Source organism: Mirounga leonina, unplaced genomic scaffold (assembly GCF_011800145.1).
Source record: "Mirounga leonina isolate KUSES-001 unplaced genomic scaffold, KU_Mleo_1.0 Mir_94, whole genome shotgun sequence".
Lineage (NCBI taxonomy): Eukaryota > Metazoa > Chordata > Mammalia > Carnivora > Phocidae > Mirounga > Mirounga leonina.
The window spans coordinates 56924892-56949721 of record NW_023270855.1 but is presented as its reverse complement, the minus strand read 5'-3'; the positions used below and the strand labels follow the sequence as shown (position 1 = coordinate 56949721).

Sequence of the window (24830 nt, the reverse complement as noted above, 5' to 3'; positions counted from 1 at the left end):
GTGGGAAAACTTTCAGTTGGCCCTCATGCTTCCAAAAATGTAAGAATGCAGACTAGAGAAAAACCTTTTAAGTGTGAAAAATGTGGGAAAGCATTTGGTTGGTCCTCATCCTTACACAAACATGTCAAAAAACACAGTGGAGAGAAGCCTATAATTGTAAGCAATGCGGGAAAGCCTTCAAATGGCCCTCATCCTTACAAAACAATAAGGATGCAGACTAGAGAGAAACCTCATATATGTGAAAAATGTGGGAAAACTTTCAGTTGTCCCAAATCCTTACATAGTCATGTGAGAACTCATAGTCAAAAGAAAACTGATAAGTAATGTGAGAAAACCTGATGCAAATTAACTCATCTAAAACAGTTTGGAAAATCCACACCAGAAGAGAAATCTTACAATAGTTACAAAGATGGTATTGCTCAGGATCTCATCCTTAATGGGACTTCTAGCAAGTGAATTTCCATATCTTTTTCAACTAAACATTGACATGAAAATTCTCAAGTATTCTAAGTACATATATATAGTACATGAATTTTGATATATTATGGGGTTTTTTCCCTTATGAATTTGGATAATATTTCTGTTTCCATTTTGAAGTGTGATACAGCCATGGGTGATTTGATGTGTGTTTTGAATATGCATCAGGTTTAATTTTATATAGTTTTTTAAATTGTTTTATAAGTATGGGGACTTTAGACTAATGTAACATTGGTATTAGTTTAGATTTTCTTACTGGGGGCGCCTGGGTGGCTCAGCCGGTTAAGCATCTGCCTTCGGCTCAGGTCATGATCCCAGGGTACTGGGATCGAGCCCCGCATCGGGCTCCCTGCTCCGCAGGAGGCCTGCTTCTCCCTCTCCCACTCCCCCTGCTCGTGTTCCCTCTCTTGCTGTGTCTCTCTCTGTCAAATAAATAAATAAAATCTTAAAAAAAAAAAAAAAAGATTTTCTTACTGGCCCAGTGTGTTCCAATCTATCACTTTACCATTACATGTATTTCATTTTATTATCTTCCTGAGAGAACCTATGACTTTTAAAGTTGGCACTTCTTTGCTTACATAAGGTATGTATTCTCAACACCTTTTTTTTTTTTTTTTGGCCAGAGTTTCATTATTCCATTTTGCTCACTTGCAGTTTTGTAAGTATGTAAGTTGGCAGAAATTTGTAGGTATGCAATGGTCTTGAAAGAGTATAGTTTCATATGAACTATTATTTCCATCTGTTGCTCTATACTCTGTCCTGGCTTCTGGTTAGGAAGTGGACAATACATTTGAATTAAAAAGAGAGAATGAAATCTAGAGGTGGAGATGGTTCTGTTGGATTGTGTTCTATCAACGTAGGTAAGGCTAGGAACTACATTTCCCAGGATGCCTCCTCTATATGGTTCCATGATAGAATTCTGTAAGAGCCCGGCTTGCAAGAGATCTAGAAGAAGCAATTTTCAGTTTATTGAGCCACCGCTATATAAGAGACAGATGCATAGGGACTTTGTGGGCACCATCTCCAGCTTATTTTCCTGATTGCTAGTCTTGCTGATCAAAAGTATCCTCAAAACAAATACCAACTGCGTGACTTCCATTTTGTCAGAGGGGTGGGCTTTCACAGACACCCTACCAGCTTTCCCATCATGGATGTACCTCCATGGTTAGATGTCCACAGCTTACATTTTCCTGAAAGCCCTATACTGTCCACCAGGCCACTGATTAGGATGTCATGGCTGTTGATATTATCTAGTGCTCTGACCGCTTTTCTCTAGATCTTAACATATTCAAATAATGTCTGATTTGTATGGTGAACGCCTCATTCTCTTATTAAGTCTCATGCTTCTGTGTTTCTAATTTCACTATAACAGAGGAAATGGTGCATCCATAACAACATATGGGACTGTGTTTCCCTGCAGCATCATTGAGCCCCTGCCCTCAGTATTTCTGTGAAATAAATAAGCATTACTGACATACTGGGCAGGTTGTGTGGGTATTCTGTTATTCAGCACTGAATACAATCCCTCAGGATATGTTGTTATTAAGATTGAGTATGTATGGTTAGACACAATGTATATATTTTTGGTTGAACAAATGCTGTGTTTCTGAGAAATATTCTATTAACTGTTTTCATATGAGTTATGTACTTTATAAATGTATGTTTCTGAGAAATATCCTATTAACTGTTTTCAAATGTACTAATAAATGTCAATCTATTTAATTTACTGAAAAGATATAATATTGCAACTCTGAGCTGTCAAATCAACTTTGTAACTGTGAATTTAAGAATTATACATTCTGGGGCGCCTGGGTGGCTCAGTCGTTAAGTGTCTGCCTTCGGCTCAGGTCGTGATCCCAGGGTCCTGGGATCGAGCCCCGCATCGGGCTCCCTGCTCTGCGGGAAGCCTGCTTCTCCCCTCTCTCTTCCCCTGCTTGTGTTCCCTCTCTCACTGTGTCTCTGTCAAATAAATAAATAAAATCTTTATTTATTTATTTATTTATTTATTTGACAGAGAAAGACACAGTGAGAGAGGGAACACAAACGGGGGGAGTGGGAGAGCGAGAAGCAGGCTCCCTGCAGAGCAGGGAGCCCGATGCGGGACTCGATCCCGGGACTCCAGGATCATGACCTGAGCCGAAGGCAGTCGCTTAACCAACTGAGCCACCCAGGCGCCCCTAAATAAATAAAATCTTAAAAAAAAAAAGAATTATACATTCTGAGGCAATATTACCAGGTGCATACAAATTCAGGCATTTTTAATGCTAGTAAAAAACTTTATTTTGTATATTGTTACAATTTTGTCAATATAATTTCTTATTCATAATAGTAAAAACATAATAGTTTTAGCAATTTTATTAAGTAGTAAATAAGTCTAGCAAATGATATAAAAAGATTCTGATAAGAAAATATTTTAAACTTCGTTGGACAATATAAAAGCGAGTGAAGTAAAATATAAACTATGACAAGAGAGATAAAAGGGGATGAAGAATGAAACAGGCCTCAGTGAATGAGGATATCATCCACTCATGGATGCCTTAGATCCCTTCTGGAACTGTTCAAAAGTGTTAGTAAATAGTGGGTGGTGATACAGAAACATTCCTCCACGCATGGAATTAACAGTAATTATTTCCCATAAAAGTGAAGATATAGTTCAGCCACATTTTTCAATGGTTAAAAATTTTAGGGCATGTCATATATGTTTATGAGACTAGACATGGATATTTGGGATCAGACAGTTCATATGGATTTGGAGCACATTGTATAGGTGTTTGTATTTAACATCCTTGTGAAATAATTTGAAATGGCCCCATGTATTTGGCATTATCATTTTGGGGCTCCTACCTATTGACCGAGATTTGTTCTGCAGAAAACCAGAGTTCCTCATAGTTTAAGGAAACTTTATGGTGGTGTTTCTTTTCTTTCTTTTCCTTTCTTTCTTTCCTTCCTCCCTCCCTCCCTCCCTCTTTCTTTTTTCTCTTTCTCTCTCTCTCTTTCTTTTTTGAACATTTAATGAGGCTGGGATGCACCATTCCTGGAAGTACTGCAATACCAGGTTGACACATGGAGTGGAAGGAGCGAGCTCCTATTCCATCTCCCTGTTCCAGTGCTCGCTTCGGCAGCACATATACCATCTCCCTGTTCCAAAAATCCAATTTAATATATTGTCCTCAGATAGAGCACATATCAGATATTAAACTGATAAGAACAGATACTACACTTGATCTTAGCCAAAAGGCCAAGAAGTGATAGGAAGCTTTATGGTTATCCACACAGTTTTGTTTTTTTTTTTAAGATTTTTATTTATTTATTTGACAGAAACACAGCAAGAGAGGGAACACAAGCAGGGGGAGTGGGAGAGGGAAAAGCAGGCTTCCTGCCAAGTAGGGAGTCCAATGCGGGGCTCAATCCCAGGACCCTGGGATCATGACCTGAGCCAAAGGCAGACACTTAACCACTGAGCCACCCAGGCGCCCTGATTATTCACACAGTTCTAACCCCTCGACGAGCAGAGCGATATCTATGCAAGTCGCCTATGATTTCCTAATAAAAGCAAAGAGAAGAGGTATGGGTGGTAAAAGGGAAAACTACCCAAGGAATAAGTGAAGTAAGCGCAGACTATGGACATCCTTTTGTGTGACATCCCAATTTATTAGACAGCCTCACATAGGGAAAATTTTTAAAGATTTTATTTATTTGAGAGGGGGAGAGAGAGCCCATAGGCCAAGAGCAGGGGGAGGAGGAAGCAGACTCCCCGCTGAGCAGGGAGCCTGATGAAGGGCTCCATCCCAGGATGCCGAGATCATGATCTAAGCCGAAGGCAGACGCTTAACTGACTGAGCCACCTAGGTGCCCCTAGGGAAAATTTTAATAACCATTTATAGCAGGAGAATGTGTAAGCTTTTGTTTTAATAGTCCACAAAGCCCAAAACGTCCATTTTGCTTGTTACAGGTATTCTTTCCACATGCTTAGACTTCCAATACATATTAGGAAAGAAAAATATAATAGTATTGTGTTTAATTAAAAAGCAAATGAAGTCTGGTCTTCATTGGTTTCTCCATGTTAACTTTTTTTTTAACGATTTTATTTATTTATTTGCGAGAGAGAATGAGAGACAGAGAGCACGAGAGGGAGGAGGGTCAGAGGGAGAAGCAGACTCCCCACTGAGCAGGGAGCCCGATGCGGGACTCGATCCCGGGACTCCAGGATCATGACCTGAGCCGAAGGCAGTCGCTTAACCGACTGAGCCACCCAGGCGCCCTCTCCATGTTAACTCTTGTTTTCACAGCACAGCAGAGATTAGTGTTATTTCATGATCCTTATTACTTCATTTGATCACTTCTCTTAACATCCTTCCAATTGTACAAGTGACAGAAGTTAGGCCTGGAAGCAGGGTCCTGTGTTAAGCTTATGCACCCAATAATAGCGCATAATGATAATGGAGCCTCTCTATTTTGAAGGCCTAATGTGTGCCATCACCTGTACTGGGCACTGTTGGAAATTTGAAACCTCACAACAATTCTGGAGGACAAATATAATTACACGATTTTCAAAATGTAACATTAAATTTTTTTTTAAAGATTTTATTTATGATTTTATTTATTTATTTGACAGAGAGGGAGACACACTAAGAGAGGGAACACAAGCAGGGGGAGTGGGAGAGGAAGAAGCAGGCTTCCTGCCGAGCAGGGAGCCCGATGCGGGGCTCGATCCCAGGACCCCGGGATCATGACCTGAGCCGAAGGCAGACGCTTAATGACTGAACCACCCAGGCGCCCCTGTAACATTAAATTTTAAACACAGTATTCAAGGGGCACCTAGGTAACTCAGTTGGTTAAGCATCTGGCTTGTCTCAGGTCATGATCCCAGAGTCCTGGGATCAAGCCCCACCTTGGGCTCCCTGCTCGGGGAGGAGTCTGTTTCTCCCTCTCCCTCTGTCCCTCCCCCTGCTCCTCTCTCTCTCTCAAAATAAATAAAATCTTTTAAAAAATAAAGACAGTATTCAAGAGACTACGTTTTTATGACATTCTGGAAAAAGTAAAGGTATAAGGAACTAGAATAGATGGGGGGGGGATGTTTGCCTACAAATGGCCACTAAGAGGTTGTTTTCTTGGGAGGATGGAATGTTCTGTATTTTGACTATGGTGGTACAAGTAGGAATTTATGACAACCCACAGAAGTATACTTACAATGGCCAGTTTCACCTTTTAAAATACATTATTAGAAAACAAATAAACAAAAATACCTTATGAACTAAAGGGAAATTTAAACTCACCCACACCTTGATTTTTAGGTGAGTAACAACAGGGCTTTCCACCTCCTAGAGACTCGTGACCCATCAGGCCTTTCTTGGAACTCATCTGAAGTTAGCAAACACTCCAGGGCCACACCTGTCCACACCTCAGTCACATTACCTGAGGGAAGTGAGAGGGAACCAGCACTGTCTCTCTAGGTTTACACCACGTTCCTGGGGCCAGAACCCTGGAAATGCTGTGGCTTGAGATTTAAAAGTAATTCCAGAGCGTTCTCAAGGGGACCCTCGGGGTGGGGGCGCAGTGGGCACACACATTCAGTCCTGTCCTGAGGCCATCCGCAACTCAGTTCAGACTACCCGACATCTCGGGGCCAAACCCAACTCTGACCCGCACTGCTGCAAATCTTCGCTACTGACCTACACCGGAGGTGCTCCGCCATTCACTCCCCCGCAGAAATTCCACATGGCTGCGATGGGAGTCCGGGGGCGAGTGTGACACGGTGACTCACACTCACTCTCCAGAGCAACGGCTCCCCAGTGAACTCAGCACGCTACTGCCAGCCAGGCAACCTCGACTCCGAACGGATCCGGCCTCAACACCTACCACGTGTGCGATGCACTCAGGCGGACGCGACGCCCACAGCCGTGCGCATGCGCACACCTCACACCCGCCGTTCTCACGTACTCGCCGAGCAGCGTCGTGCATGCGCTGTCGACGCCGCGGGCTTCCTCCGTTCCAAACGCCTCAACGGCTCCAGGTCGAATCTGCAGAACCCTTCCCGCTGCACACCGTATTCACCTCCTGACTGCGAGCTAGCGCGGATCCCACGTCCTTGGCGGAAATAGTTTAGAGCAAGCGCCTCCTCGGAGCTCCCAACATGCAGCCGCTGAGACACCTGGGAGTTCTGAACTGGCTGGAGTGCGCAGGCGTAGGCTCCGGCCGCCGAGAACTCTCCTGTGGCAGAGCTGAGACCACAGGTCTTCCGGGAGCCGGAGAATGCGCAGTCGATGTCTGGGTGGGGCGGGGGCGCGGAGGAGCCCGCCCGCAAGTCCCGCCCCCACGCCTAGCCACCGGCTTCCGGTTTGGCTCCTCGGTCCCGGAAGTCGTCGCCTGTAGCCCGGAAACCCGATGCCCGAAGTTGTCAGACGCTGGCTTTCACCGGCGGGATGCGGTGAGTGCGCTGGGCTGCGCCCGCGGGCGGAAAGGCCGCAGCGTCGGGGGCGGGAGCCCACCCGGGGAGATCAGGGCGGGATGCGAACGCCTAGGGGAGCGCGGCAGAGAACCCTGCGGCCGAGCGGGAATGCGGGGGCGCAGCTACCGGCCGCCGGGCTTCGCGTGGAAAGCGGAGGAACGAAGTAGGAGCCCCCCTCCAGGTGGTAGGGGGTGAGGAGCCCTCTCCCAGCAGAACCCCACAGCACAGCGAGGCCCTGGAGGTTGTCGGCTCTTGACTGTCGGGGTCGCAGGCTCCTGGGTACCGGAGGCTGACGACACCACCACCCACCTCGGGTCGTGGAGACCAGCGAGGGTGGGTGCAGGCGGGCTTTGTGCACAGTGTGATCGCCTCTTCCCAGCAGGTCAGCCCAAGGATCCTTTGGGGATTCCTTTGGGGACCAGCGGAACCCTGTACTGTTCGGCGTGGGGAACAGAATCACTCCGGGCAGATCCAATGGATGTGAGCCCCTGAGTGTTGGGATAAATTGTAAAAGCCCCCTGGGGACAGTGTGTGTGTCTGCGTGAACCTGACCTTTCAGTAAGCATTTAGGCTTTGAACTGGGTGCTGTTGATCTCGAAGTGATCGAGACAGAGGGATCATCTCTTCCCACTTGGAGCTGAAATTCTAAGGACACCTGCGAGAAATACCAGGTGAATGGGACGGTGATAAGTTCTAAAGGGAAAAAGAAAGTAGGGGAAGGGTGCAGAGGGTCTGGGCTGTGTGGTGTCTCTTGGAGGTCAGTTAGGGTTCGTTATTTCTTTTTTTTTTAATTTTTTTAAAAATTTATTTATTTGACAGAGAGAGACACAGCGAAAGAGGGAACACAAGCAGGGGGAGAGAGAGAGGGAGAAGCAGGCTCCCAGCTGAGCAGGGAGCCCAATGCGGGGCTCGATCCCAGGACCCCAGGATCACGACCCGAGCCGAAGGCAGCCGCTTAACAACTGAGCCACCCAGGCGCCCCAGGGTTCGTTATTTCTGAGTGTGTGTACCTTTATCCCAGGTTTCAAAATCTAGGTGATTGTGTCTGTCTCGGGGGCCACATGGGATATGGCTGGGATTGTCCGTGTGGCGGAGTTGTGTTCAGGCAAGAGTGTCTGTGAGTCTCCTGCATTACTTTGATGAAAACGGTTCTTCGTCTCTGTGTATGTTTCGCATTCTGTGTGTAATAACCTAATGTTGGCCATTTAGATTTCTTTGGAAAAAGTATTCAGTTCTCCCCATTTTTAAATTAGATTGTTTGTTTCTTATGCTATTGGGTTGTGTGAGTTCTTCATCAGATACATGAGTTGCAATTATTTTCTCCCATTCTGTTGGTTCCCTTTTCATTTTGTTGATGGAGAAAAGTTTACAGTAATTAAAAATACAACTGTCTCAACCACCTAACACCCATTAGGAGGCTACTTTAAAAAAAAAAAAAAAACCAGAAAATAACAACTGAAGATGTGGAGAAATTGGAAGTCTTGTGCACTGTGTGTAGGAAGGTGATGTGCAGTTGCTAAGGAAAGTAGTATAGCTGCCCTCAAAATATTAAAAATAGAATTACCGTATGATACAGCAATTGTACTTCTGAGTATATACCCAAAAGAACTGAAAGCAGGGACTAAGAGAGATATTTGTATATGCATGCTTATAGCAGCATTATTCATAATAGCTAAAGGATGGAAGCAACCCAGGTGTCCATCAATGGATGGATGGATAAATGAAATGTGGTGTATATATACTATGGAATATTATTCAGCCTTAAGGAAGGAAATTCTAATACATGCTACAAAATGGATACGTCTTGAAAACATTATGCTAAGTGAAATAAACCAGTCATAAAAAGACTGGTGCATAGTGGGTGCCAGTGGTGGGGTGGTGATGGGGGGCAATGGGGGAGTTCTTGTTAAATGGGTATAGAGTCTCAGTTTTGCAAGATGAAAACAGTTCTGGAGGTGGATGGTGCTGATAGTTGCACAACAGTGTGAATGTACTTGGTAACCCTGAACTGCACCCTTAAAAATGGTTAAGAGAGTAAATTTTATGTTGTGTATTTTACCACAATTTTAAAAACACGTAAGTATCTGAATTTAAGAATCAAATTCATGCTTCATACAATAATAGACTCCTCAGGAATGGAGGAAAGGGCATGTCATCTTATGCTAGAGTATTTGTTACCTGCTGCTGCATAATATCACTTTAAAACCTACAGGTTAAAAAACATTTATTTTGCTAACAAATCTGCTATTTGACCAAGACTGGGTATTGACCTGCTCCACTTCACCACCACACTAGAAGTAGTTGGAGTATACTTTTGGCCAACTAGTTTTTACAGTTCCTACTATCTCTTTTTATCTTGGAGATCATAGGGGACTTTACAGCAAATAGCAGTGTTGACACATAAAACATTACAGTATCAATTTTTATCCCTTTTAGCAAAAGTGCCCTTTTTAGTTCACCATTGGTAAATCTGGTCTTTATTCTGAAAGAAAATCAAAACCAAGTCATAAAAGACAAGGTTATTATCATTGGTTGGACTCTGAAAATCACCATTCATTGTCTTTTCCTATCTTATAAAACAGTGTTTCTTTAGTTTCATTTTCTGGGGTTTGAGGATATGCGTTATCAGTACTCCTTGATGGCAGAGAGCATCAGTCAGATTTCAGTAGAGGATGAAGCCAGTTCAGGTATCTCCAGGCAGCATATGTTTTTGGAGGCTTTAGGATGTTGCTTAGGCCAAGGCTGCTGCTGAGAAACACCTCCCCTTTGCACACATAAGGGACTTGTGTGCCCCTACAAAAGCCTCTACCTATGACCCTTGGGTTCTGCCAAATGTCTGCTAGTGTGCCTAATGCTCTTTTGGACAACAGGCTACTATTTTGTGCCATCTGGCTTTGGGATCACAGCAATTTTCCCACTTTTACATTCTTGTCTGTATGTGGACCTGAGCCAAGTCAACTTGGTGGCTTCATTCCATTTTTCTGAGAGCATTCCTAGCCATTAATGTGGGTCTGCTAGGTTGTGTGTTTATCTCTGTCCCTTAGGAATTTTATGTGGAAGTGAAATGTATCTAAATTGCCATATAATGCCCTACATATAACTTCTTTCCAAACAAACTAAAGATAAATGTGAAAACTTAAACAATTGAAGAAGAAACCATAGAGATCATCTTCATGAATTTGGAATAGGCAAAAATATCTTAAACAGAACACAAAAATAATCGTGGAGAATAGACTGTGCTATAGGTAAGAAGTATATATATTAAAAAAGACAACATTAGTAGAATAAAAGAGCAGCCCATAGAATGGAAAGAGGAACTTTCAATTTATATATCTGGCAAAGGACTTGTACCCAGAATATATTACATACCCCTACAAGTTAATAAGAAAAGTACAGGCAATGCAAAAGAAAATGAATCATTCACAAAGGAAGATATTCAAATAGCTAATATAGATTTAACTAAGCTATAATTAATGATAATAATAATATAGATGTATAACTAGAATAGGGATGTTCAATTTGGTTAGTCATCAGGAAAATGCAAATTAAAAGCACAGTGAGAGGGCACCTGGGTGGCTCAGTTGGTTAAGCGACTGCCTTCGGCTCAGGTCATGATCCTGGAGTCCCGGGATCGAGTCCCGCATAGGGCTCCCTGCTCAGCAGGGAGTCTGCTTCTCCCTCTCCCGCTCCCCCCTCTTGTGCTCTCTCTCTCTCTCAAATAAATAAAATCTTAAAAAAAAAAAAAAAGCACAGTGAGATACTAGTACATCCCAACCAGAGTTGATAACATGAATATATATAAAATACAGGTAGGAGAATGCCAGTGAAGATGTAGAGCAACTGGAATTCTCCCACACTTGTGGAGTGTAAGTTGATATAACCACTTTGGGAAAGTGTTTCCACTATCTACTAATGCTGAGAACATGCATTCCCTATGTCCCATGTGTATATATAGGTATATATCTCAAATAGAAATGCATATATACTTTTACCAAAAAGGTGCTTGCTAGAATGGCCAATGCATTACTATTTATAATAGCCCTAAATTGGGAACTACTCAGATATCCATCAACAATAGAATGGATATTGTGGGGTAATAACAGAATGAGAATCAAAACAAACAAACAAAAAAAACAACCAGAGACTGATTTACAGTGTTGCTTGGAAACCCAGATACATAAAAATACATGTTGTGCAATTCTAATTAAAGAAAATACAAATTAGCCACATGCAGAAGAATGAAACTGGACCATTTCCTTACACCATACACAAAAGTAGACTCAAAATGGATGAAAGACCTAAATGTGAGACAGGAATCCATCAAAATCCTTGAGGAGAACACAAGCAGCAACCTCTTCAACCTTGCTCGTAGCAGCTTCTTGCTAGACCCGTCTCCAAAGGCAAGGGAAACAAAGGCAAAATTGAACTATTGGGACTTCATCAAGATAAAAAGCCTTTGCACAACAAAGGAAGTAGTCAACAAAACCAAAAGACAACTGACAGAATGGGAGAAGATATTTGCAAATGACGTATCAGATAAAGGGTTAGTGTCCAAAATCTATAAAGAACTTATTAAACTCAACACCCAAAGAACAAATAATCCAATCAAGAAATGGGCAGAAGACATGAACAGACATTTCTGCAGAGAAGACACACAAATGGCCAACAGACGTATGATAAAGTGCTCCACATCACTCGGCATCAGGGAAATACAAATCAAAATGACAATGAGATACCACCTCACACCAGTCAGAATGGCTAAAATTAACAAGTTAGGAAACAACAGATGTTGGCATTTATGATCTCACTATTATGTGGAATTTAAGAAACAAGGCAGAGGATCATAGGAGAAGAGAGGAAAAAATGAAACAAGACGAAACCAGAGAGGGAGACAAAACATAAGAGACTCTTAATCTTAGGAAACAAACTTAGGGTTGCTGGAGGGGAGGGGGGTAGGGTGTGGGGTAACTGGGTGATGGACATTGGAGAGGGTATGTGTTGTAATGAGCACTGGGTATTATATAAGACTGATGAATCACAGACCTCCTGAAACAAATAATACTTTATATGTTAATTCATTGAATTTAAATTTAAAAAATGAATAAATAATAAAAATTTTAAAAAAAGAAAATACAAACTAGGTGAAACTCATTCATGCTTTTATCTTTTGAGGATAGTGACCAGAAGGGAGCACAAATGGAACTTCAGTTGCTGGCAATTTTCTGTTTCTTGATCTGGTGCTGATTATGTGGGTGCATTAACTTTATAACAGTTCAGTGAGCTGTTTTATAATATGTTCATTTTTCTGTATGCCTGTTGCATTTATATAAAAAGTTAAAAGGAACAAGTGGAAAACATGACTGAATATATCAGCAAAATTAAGAACTCCAAGGATGGGGGCGCCTGGGTGGCTCAGTTGGTTAAGCGACTGCCTTCGGCTCAGGTCATGATCCTGGAGTCCCAGGATCGAGTCCCACATCGGGCTCCCTGCTCAGCAGGGAGTCTGCCTCTCTCTCTGACCCTCCCCCCTCTCATGCTCTCTATCTCATTCTCTCTCTCAAATAAATAAATAAAATCTTTAAAAAAAAAAAAAAAAGAACTCCAAGGATGAAGTACCAGCGATTTACATACACCTGAAGAGATACTTAGTGGAAAGTAAGATAGGGGCACCTGGGTGGCTCAGTCGTTAAGCGTCTGCCTTCAGCTCAGGTCATGATCCCAGTGTCCTGGGATCGAGCCCCGCATCAGGCTCTCTGCTCAGCAGGAAGCCTGCTTCTCCCTTTCCCACTCCCCCTGCTTGTGTTCCCTCTCTCACTGTTTCTCTCTCTGTCAAATAAATAAATAAATAATCTTAAAAAAAAAAAAGTAAGATAGCATAGAAGAAAATGTCAAGGTTGAAGCCCAGAGAGGCAAAATTATGGACCTTGGAATGTGGCAAAAGGGAATAAAATTATACTTAATGGCAAAACTCAGTTCCAGTACCTATGTAAAATATCATTTAAATGTTCAAATGCTATCCAACTCTAGTAAACCCAACAGCTCACTCTGTCCTCCCCACTGGAATACAAAATCTTGCCTATGAAGAGCCTGGAGTACAGACTGTCCTACTTTCAGTAAACAAGTCAGTCCAGCAGGAAAATTCTTATTGTTCAGAATATCCTACTGCTCCATATACATTTTTCTTCTAAGGAGCCAGGTGACCAGTGCTGTTATTAAAATAGTTCTTCCTCAGAGGAAGAGGAGCTAAAAAGAAATGCATAATTTGTAGAGGAAAATAAACTGAGGAAAGGAAAACATTTAAGATTGAGACATAGCTTTGTAATATTTTATTTGATACACCAATTCATGATCACTTACTTCCAGCAGACTGAAGTGTAAAAATATCTAATATCCATAATATCTACAATGTCCATTACAATTTTGTGAAAGTCAAATGAGACAACATAATAAATGCATGGTAAACTAAAATGGTACATATCAACACATGAAAATGAGACATTAAATTTATATCTATGTGTTAATTGAAATGCCATGTACTCTAATGCTCCAGGACCATGTATAATCTATGAATGTAGTGTGGCTTCATTAAAAACCTGTATTTGAACCCAGGCAAACCTGTGACTTGGGCCTATGATCTTGAGTTAGTTGAATTACTCCTTTTAGTTTCAGTTTCATCATCTATAACTGGAGAAGGCGATAACTATCACTGATGGTATAGTGAGGTAAATTATGGAAATTGGTCCACAGAGTTGTTTCACAGAAGAGTTCAAAGGACTCAACTTTTTTGTAGAGTCATTTAAAGACATCATAGGTAGGATTGGGAAATTAATGACATTGGGAAGAGAAGTTTTGGCTACACTGGGCAGTGACTCCTCCATTACAAAAATTGCTCCAACCAGTGATACCTTCTGTTTGATGAAAATTCCAACATAAATGAAATTAAGTTAAAGCTACTCATGTTCTTGGGAACTTTTTACATTGTGAAACATGTATGGATACAACTGTAACACTGGAGAGAGGACATCAACCTATTTTTACCTGAGCTCTTTGAACTTTTCAGGACTTCACAGTGAGGATCATGTACCCAATAAATTACAGACTTGGGGCTACAGAAAAGAATGGGAATCATTACCTATCAGGGAACAAACTGTAAACTCTCAGCATTCTCCACATATTCTACTTCTGTTTCAATGAGGAGCATCTAATGAAGGACATCGTAGACCGTGTAACTGGCATCCACAATGGTCCTGTGTAAAGGGTACAAAGGCATAATCCTCAAGGAAGCAGCCAGTGAACATTGCTCTAAAGCTTCATGGTCAAAACCAGAAAAAAATAGCACTGGAAACAGAAAGGCCATAATTCCCCCAAGGAAAAAAATCTGGGTATTTAGAAGGATCAGCTGTCTATAGAAATGTTTAAACCAGGAGTGTCATGGTTCAGACATGAAAAAGAGTCCCTTTGAAAATGGCATGAACTCTTTCTTGCTGGTAGGGAAATCCCACGATGCAGTCATAATCTACACCTCTCATATTGTGATAGTGTTCAATGCAGCTGTATGGAGCTTATTAGTGTACTAATGTCCCCATAAACAGCCAACATTGGTTGGTGAATCTATGACTCTGGAAGTGAAGTTCATTATCACAATGATTAGAATCACTCAGTAATTCAGGCATACTTGGTAAAGCTGTACAGATATCGCTCCTAACCATTTCCTCCCTTAAATCAAGAGAACCTGCTCATCTTTCATAACATCTGAGGCAAACAGCCCAGCCAGGTACAGCTAAAATGCAGTGATAATGCCATCATGCCCAGGGCCAAAGAAACACCCATGAAAGCTATAAAATACAGAGATGAAAACTGACCTTTGGCAATCAGAAAGTGACAAAAATCACAGGTGATCTGAATGAAAAGGGAAAAGCAGGGTCCATTTTTCAACTACTGTTAATAATGCAGTGGGGAACATTGTAGGTAGTAACATCATCAGACAATCACCCATAAGAACTCCAGGAAAAATTTATAGAAGTTCAGGAGGGTGATTAGCAAAAAGAATTAAGGGAGAAAATGTTCCTATTTCATTATCTGTTTGTCTTCTAAGAGTTACCTGAAAAACTCAGGTAACTCCAGGTAACTCCAGGAAAGCAGTTTCCTGGAAGTCATTGTTACTTATTTAAATCAGTAATGCTTGCTTTTTCTGTTTTATCTCCTAACATCTCATCTCTAGCTTACATAAAGGGCTCCCCACATCAAGAATACAGTGTTTTCTAGTTGTTCCCTGGGAAAAGTGCATAGGTCTAGTTCCTCCATACACTGTTGAGCTGCAAGAGCATAGTACTGAGGATGGAGGGGGGGAAAGATGGCAGAGGAGTAGGGGACCCTATTTCAGCTGGTCCCTGGAATTGAGCTGGATATCTACCAGACCACTCTGAGCACCCACAAAACCAGCCTGAGATGTAAGAAGATCTGAATCTCTACAAACAGAATATCACAGGTGGTTGGTTTTGAGGTACGAAGCAGGGAGCCGTGATTCCATGGGCAGATATCGGAGGTTAAATGGCAGCGGGAGGGTGCCTGGCCATGGGGATCCTACACTGCCGGTGAGTGACAGCCTCACACGCTGCAGACCGGGTGCAGACTCGCAGACCAGTAGCGGCGGGGAAAGGACTTTAGGGCAGCCCCTGAGGTGGAAACCTGGAGCGGCAGGGTCGCGCGCATGAACTGGGAGCGGCTGGTGGTTTTAGAAGCACAAAGGGCAGAGACATGCTCCGACCTGGAGGCAGAACTGGGAGTGCTGTGGAGGGGCGCACAGCCCAGTACGCTGCAGTTTATAGCAGCATGGACAGAAACAGAGACAGTGTGGCCTGGAGAACTCACTGAAGAACAGACTGCGATCTCTCTGCTCTGAGGCAGAGGGTTGGAAACGGTCTCTTCTGCTCTGACTCACAGAAGAGACACGGAGAGCTGCCAGGGAAAGCTGCCAGAGAACAAAAGCCCCCAAAACTGATTCCTGCTGAGCCCATCCCCCACCACAGGGGTGCAGGGCAACTCCGCCCGAACAGGGTTGCCTGAGTAACAGTGTGGCAGGCCCCTCCTGCAGAAGACAGGCTGGGGAAACAAGAGGCCAGCAACCCTAAGGTCCCAAGAAAACAGGTGCATCTTGCTTGGGTTCTGGTCAATAATTTGGACTCTATACATTCCCTCAAACACCCATCAACAGAATGACTAGGAGGAGCCCCCAAAATAGAAAAGACTCAGAGATTATGACTTATGCTGCAGATTTACAAATGGATGCAGATATAACCAAGATGTTGGAGATGGATTTCAGGCTAGCAATTGTGAGGACAATGGCTAGAATGGAGAAATCAATTAATGGCAACATAGAGTCTCTAAGGGCAGAAATAAAAGGTGAATTGGCAGAACTTAAAAATGCTATCAATAAGATCCAATCCAATCTAGATAATCTAACAGCTAGGGTAACTGAGGCAGAAGAGAGAATAAGCAACCTGGAAGGCAATATAATAGATAAAAAGGGAAAAGGGCCAAGGAAAAACAACTCAGAATCCATGAAAATAGAATCAGAGAAATAAGTGACACCATGAAGCATTCCAATGCAGAATAATTGGAATCCCAGAGGGAGTGGAGAGAGAGAGAGGACTAGAAGATGTATTTGAGCAAATGGTAGCTGAGAACTTTCCTAATCTGGGGAATGAAACAAACATTCGAGTCCTAGAGACAGAGAGGACCCCTCCTAATATCAAGGAAAACAGGCCAACACCCCAGCATGTAATAGTAAAACTTGCAAATCTTAGAACCAAGGAAACCATCTTAAAGGCAGTTAGGGGGAAGAGATTCCTTACGTACAGAAGGAGGAACATCAGAATAATGTCAGACCTATCCACAGAGACCTGGCAAGCCAGAAAGGCCTGGCAAGACATATTCAGGGTACTAAATGAGAAGAACATGCAGCCAAGAATACTTTATCGGCAAGGCTTTCATTTAGAATGGGTGGAGAGATGCAGAGTTTCCACGACCGGCAGAAACTGAAAGAATATGTGACCACTAAGCTGGCACTGCAAGAAATATTAAGGGGGGTTCTATAAAAGGAGAAAGACCTCAAGAGTGATCTACAACAGAAATTTACAGGGACAATCTATAAAAACAACGTCTTCACAGGCAACATGATGACAATTCATATCTTTCAATAATCACTCTCAACGTGAATGGCCTAAACACTCCCATAAAACGGCACAGGGTTGCAGACTGGATAAAAAGACAGGACCCATCCATATGCTGTCTACAAGAGACTCATTTTGAACCTAAAGATATATCCAGACTGAAAGTGAAGGGATGGAGATCCATCTTCCATGCCAGCGGACCTCAAAAGAAAGCTGGGGTAGCAATTCTTATATCAGGCAAATTCGATTTTAAACTAAAGTCTATAATAAGAGACACAGAAGGACACTATATCACTCTTAAAGGGTCTATCCAACAAGAAGATCTAACAATTGTAAATATCTATGCCCCCAACATGGGAGCAGCCATCTATATAAGTCACCCGTTAACCAAAATAAAGAATCATATTGATAACAATACGTTAATTGTAGGAGACCTCAATACTCCACTCTCAGCAATGGACAGATCATCTAAGCAGAAAATCAACAAGGAAACAAGAGCCTTGAATGATACATTGGACCAGATGGACCTCATAGATATTTACAGAACATTCCACCCTATAAAACAACAGAATACTCATTCTTTTTGAGCGCACATGGAACTTTCTCCAGAATAGACCATATACTGGGTCACAGATCAGGTCTCAACCGATACCAAAAGATTGAGATTATTCCCCGCATATTCTCAGACCACAATGCTCTAAAACTGGAACTCAATCACAAGAAAAAATTTGGCAGAAATTCAAACACTTGGAAGCTAAAGACCACTCTGCTCAAGAATGTTTGGGTCAACCAAGAAATCAAAGAAGAACTTAAACAATTCATGGAAATCAATGAGAACGAAAACACATTGGTCCAAAACCTATGGGATACTGCAAAGGCGGTCCTAAGGGGGAAATACATAGCCATCCCAGCCTCACTCAAAAAAATAGAAAAATCCCAAATTCACCAACTAACTCTACACCTTAAAAAACTACAGAAAAAGCAACAAATGACGCCTAAGCCATGGATTAGAAGAGAAATAATTAATATTAGAGCAGAAATCAATGAATTAGAAACCAGAAACACAGTAGATCAGATCAATGAAACTAGAAGTTGGTTCTTTGAAAGAATAAGATCGATAAACCACTGGCCAGACTTATCCAAAAGAAAAGAGAAAGGACCCAAATTAATAAAATTATGAATGAAAGGGGAGAGATCACGACTAACACCAAGGAAATAGAAACAATTATTAGAAATTATTATCAACAACTATATGCCAGTAAACTGAGCAATCTGGATGAAATGGAGGCCTTCCTGGAAACCTATAAGCTGCCAAGACTGAAACAGGAAGAAATTGACAACCTGAATAGTCCAATCACCAGTAACGAGATTGAAGCAGTGATCAAAAACCTCCCAAAAAACAAGAGTCCAGGGTCTGATGGATTCCCTGAGGAATTCTACCAAACATTCAAAGAAGAAATAATACCTATTCTACTGAAACTGTTTCAAAAAATAGAAACAGAAGGAAAACTTCCAAACTCATTCTATGAGGCCAGCATTACCTTAATCCCCAAACCAGGCAAAGACCCCCATCAAAAAGGAGAATTTCAGACTGATATCCCTGATGAATATGGATTCCAAAATCCTCAACAAAATCCTAGCTAATAGGATCCAATAATACATTAAAAGGATCATCCACCACGACCAAGTGGGATTTATCCCCGGGATGCAAGGGTGGTTCAACATTCGCAAATCAATCAATGTGATAGAACACATTAATAAGAGGAGGGAGAAGAACCATATGGTCCTCTCAATTGATGCAGAAAAAGCATTTGACAAAATACAACATCCTTTCCTGATTAAAACTCTCCCGAGTATAGGGATAGAGGGAACATTCCTCAAGTTCATAAAAATCCATCTATGAAAAACCCACAGCAAATATCATCCTCAATGGGGAAAAGCTGAGAGCCTTTCCCTTAAGATCAGGAACACGTCAAGGATGCCCACTCTTGCCACTGTTGTTCAACATAGTACTAGAAGTCCTAGCAACAGCAATCAGACAACAAAAAGAAATAAAAGGTATTCAAATTGGCAAAGAAGAAGTCAAACTCTCTCTTTTCACAGACAACATGATACCTTATGTGGAAAACCCAAAAGACTCCACCCCCAAATTGCTGGAACTCATCCAGCAATTCAGTAATGTGGCAGGATACAAAATCAATGCACAGAAATCAGTTGCTTTCTTATACACTAACAACGCAACTGTAGAAAGAGAAATAAGAGAAATGATTCCATTTACAATAGCACCAAAAACCATAAGATACCTCAGAATAAACCTAACCAAAGAGGTAAAGGATCTATACTCTAGGAACTACAAAACACTCATGAAAGAAATTGAAGAAGACACAAAAAGATGGAAAAATATTCCATGCTCATGGATCGGAAGAATAAACATTGTTAAAATGTCTATGCTACCCAGAGCAATCTATACCTTCAATGCCATCCCGATCAAAATTCCAATGACATTTTTCAAAGTGCTGGAACAAACAATCCTAAAATTTGTATGGAATCAGAAAAGACCCCGAACTGCCAAGGAAATGTTGAAAAAGAAAAACAAAGCTGGGGGCATCACGTTGCCCGATTTCAAGCTATATTACAAAGCTGTGATCACCAAGACAGCATGGTACTGGCACAAAAACAGACATATAGGCCAGTGGAACAGAATAGAGAACCCAGATATGGACCCTCAACTCTATGGTCAAATAATCTTTGACAAAGCAGGAAAAAACATGCAATGGAAAAAAGACAGTCTCTTCAATAAATGGTGCTGGGAAAATTGGACAGCCACATGCAGAAGAATGAAACTCAACCATTCTCTAACACCATCACAAAGATGAACTCAAAGTGGATGAAAGACCTCAGTGTGAGACAGGAATCCATCAAAATCCTAGAGGAGAACATAGACAGTAACCTCTTTGAAATCAGCCACAGCAACTTCTTTCAAGATACATCTCCAAAAGCTAGTGAAACAAAAGCAAAAATGAACTTTTGGGACTTCATCAAGATAAAAAGCTTCTGCACAGCAAAGGAAACAGGCAACAAAACAAAGAGGCAACCCACAGAATGGGAGAAGATATTTGCAAATGACACTACAGATAAAGGGCTGGTATCCAAGATCTATAAAGAACTTCTCAAACTCAACACCCAAAAAACAAATAATCAAGTCAAAAAGTGGGCAGAAAATATGAAAAGACACTTCTCTGAAGAAGACATACAAATGGCTAACAGACACATGAAAAAATATTCATCATCATTAGCCATCAGGGAAATTCAAATCAAAACCACACTGAGATACCACCTCACACCAGTTAGAATGGCAAAAATGGACAGGGAAAGAAACAACAAATGTTGGAGAAGTTGTGGAGAAAGGGGAACCCTCGTACACTATTTGTAGGAATGCAAGTTGGTACAGCCACTTTGGAAACAGTGTGGAGGTTCCTCAAAAATTTAAAAATAGAGCTACCCTATGACCCAGCAATTGCACTACTGGGTATTTACCCCAAAGACACAGATGTAGTGAAAAGAAGGGCCATATGCACCCCAATGTTCATAGCAGCAATGTCCACAATAGCCAAACTGTGGAAAGAGCCGAGATGCCCTTCAACAGATGAATGGATAAAGAAAATGTGGTCCATATATGCAATGGAATATTACTCAGCCATCAGAAAAGATGAATACCCAACTTTTACATCAACATGGATGGGACTGGAGGAGATTATGCTAGGTGAAATAAGTCAAGCAGAGAAAGTCAATTATATGGTTTCACTTATTTGTGGAACATAAGGAATAGCATGGAGGACATTAGGAGAAGGAAGGGAAAAATGGGGGGGGATTGGAGGGAGAGATGAATTATGAGAGACTATGGACTCTGAGAAACAGTGTTTTAGAGGGGAGGAGGGGGGATTGGTTAGCCCGGTGATGGGTATTAAGGAGGGCACGTATTGCATGGAGCACTGGGTGTTATACGAAAACAATGGACCGTGGATCACCACATCAAAAACCCGTGTTGTATGGTGACTAACGTAACATAATAAAATTAAAAAAAAAAAAAGAATTGAGAACAATGAAAAAAGAGCATAGTACTGAGGAAACACTTCATCCCTTCCTCTCTTCAACCTACCTTCAAGTGCACCTGTGGGGATTTGTACAATTCCAATAGTGTCTTTCCTCCACCTACCCCAAATCTGTGCAAAAATGGCTGATGGCATTCCTAAAGTGATGGCCATGAACCTATTGTTTCTCATAGGTAAAATTGGGTAAAGTCTTGCCCCTTCCCGTAAGCCACATCAGGGTGCTCTCCAAGTTGCTTTGATTACCGTGGTAGGCATTGTAGTCATGATATCCTAAAATTGTGTGGTTTAACCAAAGGGGATTCCTATTGATCTCCTCAATGGCAGACACGAAGGCCAGAACATTGTTGTTGAATCCCCCTGCATTGAGGGAAGTGCGTTAGGAATCAGAGCCCATCCAGGCCTTTCTCAAAAAGAGAAACAACTTTATTCTTACCCATTCGCTATAGTAAGGTCCCAATTGGGGAATAGATTGTGCTCTACCCTTGGATGAAATCTTAAGCAGGTGCCACCAATTGGTTTCTTTTTAAAAGTCATTTTCAGGTCTTAAAAGTCCTTTGGCCACTTTGAGACATAGTGACTGCTGGGCCAGCTTAAGTACTCAAAACAGGGCCTGAGAGACTTCCCGTTGAAAGGAAGAACCAAACCAAATCAATGGAAAACCAACTATTTTATTTTTGTTTTTACCCCAAATATTTATCAATACATTAATCCATGATGTGATGTCAGAAAACACAACGATGAATATAATTGGAAGGAAGAAGCAAATATTGTTACTAGAGATGATAGCAATTTTTAAAAATATATATATAGAATCTTACAATATTTGTCCTTTTGTGACTGGCTTATTTTTTTAAAAAGATTGGTTGATTTGAGAGAAAGAGAGAGAGAAAGCACGAGCACAAGTGGGGGGCAGAGGCAGAGGGTGAGGAAGAACAGACTCTCCACTGAGCAGGGAGCTCAATGTGGGGCTTGATTCCAGGACCCTGAGATCATGACCTGATCTGAAGGCAGATGCTTAACCAACTGAGCCACCCAGGCACCCCGCAACTGGCTTATTTTATTTATCACAATATCCTTAAGGTTCATCCTTGTTGTAGCATGTGCCAGCATTTCCTTTCTTTTAAAGGCTGAATGACATTCTATTTTATTCTGTTATTTGAAACCTTGAGCATTCCCCAGGTGAAATTTAAAACTGGGCCCCATATAGAGGGCAAGGAGAGACCAAAGAAAGAGGCAGATCACTCTAGATTGGTTGTCAGGTTAAATAAACAAGGGAACTTACATATGAGGCTTGTCTTGGGTGGCCACAAAATAAGCAGGTCTCCACATTCATCCTTAAAAGTCTTTATAGAGGCCTTACCTGGGCTCAGTTACATACTCAGTCCAGATGGTCTCAACAACATCTTATTCTCTCAAGGCTGTATCCTTTACATTGCCAGTTGTCCAGTTGCCCAGGTTCAGCTTGAGGATCAACCAGTGGTCACATTCTCTTGATGACCTCCTCCAACAATACCATGTTTTTGGAGTTGATTTTTATATAAACTGTGAAATACCAAAGTTATATACACATGTAGGTTTGATTTGGGGCTTATTATTCTAGTCCACTAGCCAATGCCTATTTGATATGCCTGTCCTTGCACCCATACCGTATCCATGTGCACTGTCTTAATTATTATGATTTTGTATAATTGCTGATATTTGATAGGACAAGTCCCTTGTCTTTGATTTTCTTTTTCAGAATGCCTTATTGTTTTTTCTTTATTGCATTATTGCCTTATATATATTTTGCAATCATTTTTTTCAATTCCCATAAAAAATTCTATTGCATTTTGTGTGAAATTTCTTTGATCTATAGATTAATCCTTAATCTATAGATTAAACAACTGACATCTTGATGATATTGAGTCTTTCTAGTCATGAATATGGTATATATATCCATTTATGTAAGTCTTTTAAACACATCTTAATAAGTTTTGTGACTTTGAGTGTTGCATATTTTTTGTTATATTTATCTCTAGGTACTTGGTATTTCTTAATTTACAGTGGTGCCTTCTCTTTATTTAAGCTTTTCAGTTGTTTACTGATAGTATAATGAAAACACAACTGACTTTTAAAGTATATTAATTTTATAACCAAATTGCCAAACTTTGTTTTTTCTAATTGTCTGTAGAATTTTTGTGTGTTTTCAATCTAAATCATGATATCACCTGCAAATAACAAATTTCATTTCTTCTTTTAAAGAGCTTATGTCTGTAATTTCTTTCTCTTATGTTATTACACTATCTAGAACTTTCAATACCCATTCAATAGAAGTAATTATAGTGAACATCGTATTATTCTTGATTTTATTTTATTGAAATATAGTTGACATGTAACATTGTATTTGTTTAGGTGTACAACATAATGATTTCATATATGTATATAAAATCACTAAAATAAGTCTAATTAACATCCATCTCCACACATAGATTGGAATCAAACATTTTTTTCTTGTGATGAGAACTTTTAAGATCTACTCTCAGCAACTTTTAAATTTATAGTACAGTATTATTAACTATAGTCATCATGGTGTACAGGACGTCCCTATGACTTAGGGTGTGTGTGTGTGTGTGTGTGTATTCATTGATGCATCTCCAGCCCATAGCCCAGGATCTGGCACACAGGTGATCAAGAAGTACTTGTCAGATGATCCAGGTTTGGGATGCTTACACATTCACACACAAATAATGGGGCTTTTGTTCAAACCTCATAAAAGATGCATATCTACTTGCGCTTTAAAAGTGCACAGTTCTCACCCCCTTCCTATGTGGCTACGTGGTGCCCCCCCCCCCCCCCGCACCCAAGACAAATCACAAGTGAGTGTCTTTTAGCTGGCCCGGTGGGAAGGGACCTCACACTACTGAGTTCCCGTTGTGCATGAAATTTGACTGAACCGGCCCCATCCCTAAGAAACTGTCAAGGGGGCATCACCACTACACGACAGGAGCCCGAGGTCCTGAAAGTCAAGGGCCAGTATCCCTTGTGAGGAATGCTCCAGCCGGTCACTCTGTTTTAAGTTCCTTCCACTGATGCGCCGCTCACTATCTGACGGAGTTTGGGATGTCCCTTTTGTTTCTAGCAGCGAACCGCCGGCAGACTGCGGAGTCTGTCGCCTCTTCAGCCGTCGTGTCCTCCTCTGGGTCTCTCCGAGTCAACTTGGCTGCGGTTCCCTTCGCACCTGGCGGGCTTTGCGCTCTTCAGCGGCCTCCCCCCGGCAGCCAGTCAGAGGAAGGGAGAAGGTTGAAGCTGAGCAACGGCCCGGAGCCCTTGCGGGGCACCGACCGGAAGCGGCGGCGAGTTCCCCGGGGCGGGGCTTTCTGCCACTTCCGGCCGGCCGTCTCTTCCGGGAGACCCGCGGACGCCGCTTTCGCGGCGGGAAGTAGATCGCCTTGCGCGGGAATGCTCGGCCAAGGTCTGAGCTGGCAGCTGCCTCCGGGAACGGCTGGTCTGGAGCGGCGGGGTGTGTGCTGGGAGCAACCCGAGGGCCAGATCCTGGCCTTGGAGGCCCGTCTTTCTTTGAACTGCTTTTCCTAAGGGGCTGGGGACCCCCGGGGTGTGTCTCAGGAAGTGAGAGACCAGGGG

The 24830-nt window shown here is 42.0% G+C and overlaps 1 protein-coding gene and 1 pseudogene across 1 annotated transcript in view; one reads left to right on the top strand and one right to left on the bottom strand.

Moving 5' to 3' along the window:
* Nucleotides 1–24782, top strand: part of ZNF556 (zinc finger protein 556) — a 38169-nt gene extending 13387 nt beyond the window's left edge. Inside the window, 1 exon segment of the mRNA XM_034998187.1 lies at nucleotides 24328–24782. Coding sequence (XP_034854078.1) covers nucleotides 24328–24782 — 455 coding nt within the window.
* Nucleotides 3496–3727, bottom strand: LOC118006142 (annotated as a pseudogene).
* Nucleotides 24783–24830: the final 48 nt, after the last annotated feature.